General features: G+C 37.6%; 1 protein-coding gene across 1 annotated transcript; it reads right to left on the minus strand.

The window, feature by feature from the left end:
* Window positions 1-2,063: 2,063 nt before the first annotated feature.
* Window positions 2,064-4,889, minus strand: LOC148161060 (uncharacterized). Its single transcript, XM_088007379.1, has 3 exons — window positions 3,228-4,889; window positions 2,222-2,237; window positions 2,064-2,158 (listed from the first exon to the last, which is right to left on the minus strand). The coding sequence occupies exons 1-3, from the start codon at window positions 4,887-4,889 to the stop codon at window positions 2,064-2,066; spliced, it is 1,773 nt and encodes a 590-aa protein (XP_087863505.1).
* Window positions 4,890-5,155: the final 266 nt, after the last annotated feature.

Consider the following 5,155-nt stretch of genomic DNA (forward strand, 5'->3'; position numbering starts at 1 on the left):
GTCTGAATATGGAGTTTATTTCACCCTGACACAACCACGTGTTCTAAAATAACAAATACAAATGTCAAAATATGTGAGATATGAGAGGAGAAAAACACTGTTCTGTCGCTTTGGTGTTTCTTTCATTGCATCAAGCGGAGCTGTGACACCATGGTGGGATTTAAAATAAAAAAATATATATGTAGAGACCCATTTAGTACATCTGAATATTATTGAGAAGTCAATTTATTTCAGGAATTTGATCACAAATGAAACATATATAGATTAATTACACACAGACTGGTGTTTTCCAGGTTTTTATCTGCTAATTATGATGTTTTGATATTTTTTCACACTGCCTCGGTGTTAGCGGGGTTAAACTTTTCCACTCAAAGCAAAAAAGTTATTTTCTCATCGTGGCCAAAATTTTCTCTAACAGTAGCCCTGTGTTTAATCACTCATCCTAAATCCAAATGCTTAAGTGACGCAAAACAAAACAGCTTTTAGTGGCAAAGCACCAACTGCCAAAAGTTTAGGCAGCTGAGAGCATTTATTTTTTAAAAATCGCAACCTAATCCTGTAATTTTTTTAAGGACTCAGTGAAGCATTTGAAATTGGATTATGTAAAATTCGCCATCACTGAAACAACCTTGCTTTTCCTTTCATAAAATTGTCCTTAATCAGGAGCATACTTTACGGGGTAATTGCTGTTATGCAGTTAGCAGAAATAATCACATTTTATTTTCCTTCACTTGTATCACTTATGAAGTGATACAAGTTCACAAAAAAATTGTAAACTCTAGTTCAAAAATATTTTTTTTTCTTCACATCTATTTTATCTTCGCTCCCTTTGCTTTGATTTGACATCAAGAGCGAAGCACTTGGGGATCCCACATAATGACTGGCATTAAACACTACGTGCGGGTATTTTTAGAGCAAAACAGGAGCAGCAAACTGCGGCATTCACAACACAAGCCACATCTGAACGAGCGAGGCCGACATGTGAGCACCCTGCCCTCCCCAGCCCAGGCCCCTGTGGCTCTCTGCTACTTCAGATACAACTTTGCAAACTTTAATTTTGCGTCCATGTGTTTTTTAGAGTCATGTTTTCGCCTGGCAATGGTTCCAAGCAGACCAAATGTAGTTCTTATTTTTGCCAAATTTGCCATCACAAACTTTAGCATGTAGAGGCCTGTCCTATTCTGCTCAGATACAGACACAGTGTATAAAAAAACACTTTAGATCCCTCAAAAGTGACGGTGCCCCTTTTTTGAAGATTTTTTTTTTTTTTTTTGCACTTCTATTTCTTTATTCTGCTCTACAAAAATTAGATGACTCTTGGTTGAAAAGAAAAATAAGCTGAAAGACTTTGGCTGAGAAAGTTAATATTCGACTTTATTTGAATATTTCTTGTGTCAGTCTCTACAGGAAGTTAATCAAGTCAGAGAGGATTTTGTATTGCAATATTAAACAGTCTAATGAAAGAACTACTCCAAACCATTCATCTAATTTATTTTATGGAGGATATGATATGTATTTAACTAAAATACACCTCAGGAAGTAATTGGAAATATAAATAATTTAAAAATTAAATTATTATTTAATTATTTAATAATTAAATAAGAGTTAAATATTATTTAATTATTAAATTAAATAATTAATTTAATAATTAAATATTATTATTTTATTATTTATTTAGCTTAATTTAGCATTAAGCTAAATAAACATTTAGCTAAATAAATATTTAGCTTAATAAATTTAGCATTAAGCTAAATAAATATTTAGCTTAATAAATTAAGCTAAATATTTATTTAGCATTAAGCTAAATATTTATTTATTTAGCATTAAGCTAAATATTTATTTAGCACTATTTAGCTTAATGCTAAATTTATTAGCTTAGCTTTAGCTTAATAAATTTAGCATTAAGATAAATAAATATTTAGCTTAATATTTAGCTAAATAAATATTTAGCTTAAGAAATTTAGCATTAAGCTAAATAGACATTTAGCTTAAATATTTAGCTTAATGCTAAATTTATTTTGTAAACTAAATATGTATTATTTAGCCTGATTGGGCTCCGTGGGTTAAAGCCCGGCCACCAGGCGCTTGCCAGCGTGCCCCACCTCCAGGCCTGGCTCCACAGTGGGGCTCTGGTGACCCGCGTCCAGGCGAGGGAACACTGTTTCCAATGGTGGTACTCATCATAAGGGGTCTTTGGGCTGCACTTGGTCTGGTTCCTCACCTAGGACCTGTCTGCACTGGGTGACCCAACCAGAGGCATGAAGCCCCTGACAGCTCCTAGGATCACTGGGACACTCAAACCCCTCCACCACGATAAGGTGGCAGCCTATGGAAGGGATGTGTATGTGTGTGCATGTTTATATGTGTGCATGTGTGTAAAGAAGCAATTCTTGCAGTTTCTTAAACTCCTTTAGGGGGCAATTTACATTGACCAATTGACCTAACCTACATGTTTTAGGGGATGTGGGGGAAACCAGAGCACCTGGAGAAAACCCACGCAGGCACGGGGAGAACATGTAAACTCCACACAGCAAAGATGTGACGCATCCTCTCTGTGCAGCTGCAGTGCTAGCCACTGCATCTCCGTGCTGCCCACTTTTTTTCTATTTCAAATTCATCTTAGTTTTAGTGTTTTTTTGAATTGGGTTAGGAAGGGATCTTTTTTTTAGTTGTTTAATGGGAGGAAAAAACTGGCCTTTCTAAATTTCCTCATAACGGAGTGTCGCATGGCACGATGGTTAGAGCTAGATGTTCTTGATTTTAGTTCACTCTTTTCTTTCTTTTTTCGATTTCTTCAAACGCATAGAGTTTTGCATTCTTTTCCAAATTGAAAGCTTTGGCTTTTTCCTTTTATCATCCTGCATGTTGTCCAAATTCTCCTGGATGGATCCTGCAGCGAAGTCTATCATTTCAAAATACTGGGGACAAACTGATGAGGTTCCTTCTGAGAAATCCTCCTCAGAAGAAACCTCTTGGTGTAAAACTTCAACATGGTCAGGCTGGCTCTCTTTCTCCGTCTCTTGAAAATCTATGAACTCTTGTGGTGTTTTTTGTTCGAGATCTTCCTTCTCATCTGTCAGAGAGTTGGAAAGGTCTAGATAGTCATTTGCTCTTTCCAAATTAATATTTCTCTCACAACTTACTTGCTGTAATTTTTCTACTTCTTGTTTCAGTGCAGCAATGTCGGTTTCATATCTACAATGCAGCACCTGGTATAAATCTTTTACCTTCTCTAACTGAGTCTGCGCATCCCTTTCCTTCTCTTGCAGTAATTCTATCTCTTTTGCCATGTTTTCTCGGAGGGTGGCATTTATGGCTTTCATATTGTTGAGAAGCACCACGTTCTCCAAGTGCTCTTTTGTCTCCTGAATTATCTTTATCTGAAGCTTTTCCACCTTCTGTAGAAGTGAAGAATGGCTTGTTTCATATTGGCCCATATTAAATTTTAAATCTTTTGCGATCTTGTTGAATTTCTGATGCAGGGTCTGAACCTCTTTTGACATTGCTTCATATCTCAGTTTGTAGATTTGCTCAAGGTCATCTCTCTTTGCTCTATCCGAATTGGCTTTTCTTTCATGCTTTAGCTCTTTCTCATGTGTTTCCACTTGGGCTTTAAGACCAGAAACATCTCTTTCATATTTCTGATCGAGTTCTTCATATGAACGTTTCACCTGGTCCAATTCTGCCTGTAAACTTTTTTCGCTGCTTTGCAGAAACGTGAACTCTTTTGTCATTGATTCATAGATAAAGTCTCGATCTTCTCTCAGTTTGTTGATTTCCTCAAGGTCTTTCTTTGCTCTATCTGAATTGGCCTTTCTTTCACGCTCTAGCTCTTTCTCATGTGTTTCCACTTGGGCTTTAAAACCAGAAACATCTCTTTCATACTTCTGATCGAGTTCTTCATATGAACGTTTCACCTGGTCCAACTCCATCAGCAAATTGTGTTCACTGATTTGCAGAAACGTGAACTCTTTTGTCATTGATTCATAGATAAAGTCTCGATCTTCTCTCAGTTTGTTGATTTCCTCGAGGTCTTTCTTTGCTCTATCTGAATTGGCTTCTCTTTCATGCTCTAGCTCTTTCTCATGTGTTTCCACTTGGGCTTTAAGACCAGAAACATCTCTTTCATACTTCTCATTGAGTTCTTCGTATGAACGTTTCACCTGGTCCAATTCTGCCTGTAAACTTTTTTCGCTACTTTGCAGAAATGCGATGTCTTCTGACATCTTTTGAAACATATCGTCCTTTTCAGCTCTTAGATTCTCAAGGACCAGTTGTACCTCACTAACCCTCACTTCATAAAACTTTTGCATCTCGGCCTCCTGCCTCACCAGAGCAACGTCGGATTCATACTTGGAGCAAAGCTCCTCGTGGGAAGTCTGGAGTTTGTCCAGTTCTTCTTGAAGGGTTTTACTTTTTTCTTTCTCAGCCTGGATTTCTGATGTAAATGCTTCTTGGCTGAGGAGGTGGGCCATCTTTAATTCTACAAAGTCTTGTTGGAGCATCTTCTTGTTCTTATATTTCATATCGTTGTGCACCTTGGAAGTGAGGATCGCAGCATTAATAACTGCTGGATCACTAAGCTTCTCTATTCTCTCGAGTTCCCTCTTTGTCTCTTTGCCCTTGTTGATAAACACTTCTTTAAGAGCTTTCTGCCTTTTTAACTGGAGTTTGGTTTCTTCCAGCTCTGCTTCTATCTGGGCCAGTCTTTGATTGTCTTCAAACCTTTGGGCTCTCTCCATTTCTAAAAGAGAGCCCACCCTTTGGATTTCCTCGTGCAAAACATTCGGGTGCACAGGAGGGAACCCGCCTTGGACATTTCGATGGATGCCCCTTCTCACATGGGGTCCCATCATTCCATTGTGGCTTCTCGGGTTTTGATAAGACATTTTCCCTCAATACGTTCTCCAAAATCTATCGATTTCTAAATTACCTGAACGGTCGTTTTGAAAAAGCTTTGCTTATGTCTGAACTAGTCAGTGATACAGCAATGAAAAATCTGCAGAATTCTGTTCTATATGTATAGTTTATGACATCACACAGACTGCCTCACTAGTGACATCACAGACTCTTCTTTTGCTGGTGGTGTTACATCATCCCACCAGCAAATAGCATACTTTTATTCTTGTTTATATTCAAAATAGTCTGATTCACT

This window comes from Poecilia mexicana, unplaced genomic scaffold, assembly GCF_051168715.1.
Source record: "Poecilia mexicana isolate PSO_F unplaced genomic scaffold, ASM5116871v1 scaffold_1, whole genome shotgun sequence".
NCBI classification, from domain to species: Eukaryota; Metazoa; Chordata; class Actinopteri; order Cyprinodontiformes; family Poeciliidae; genus Poecilia; species Poecilia mexicana.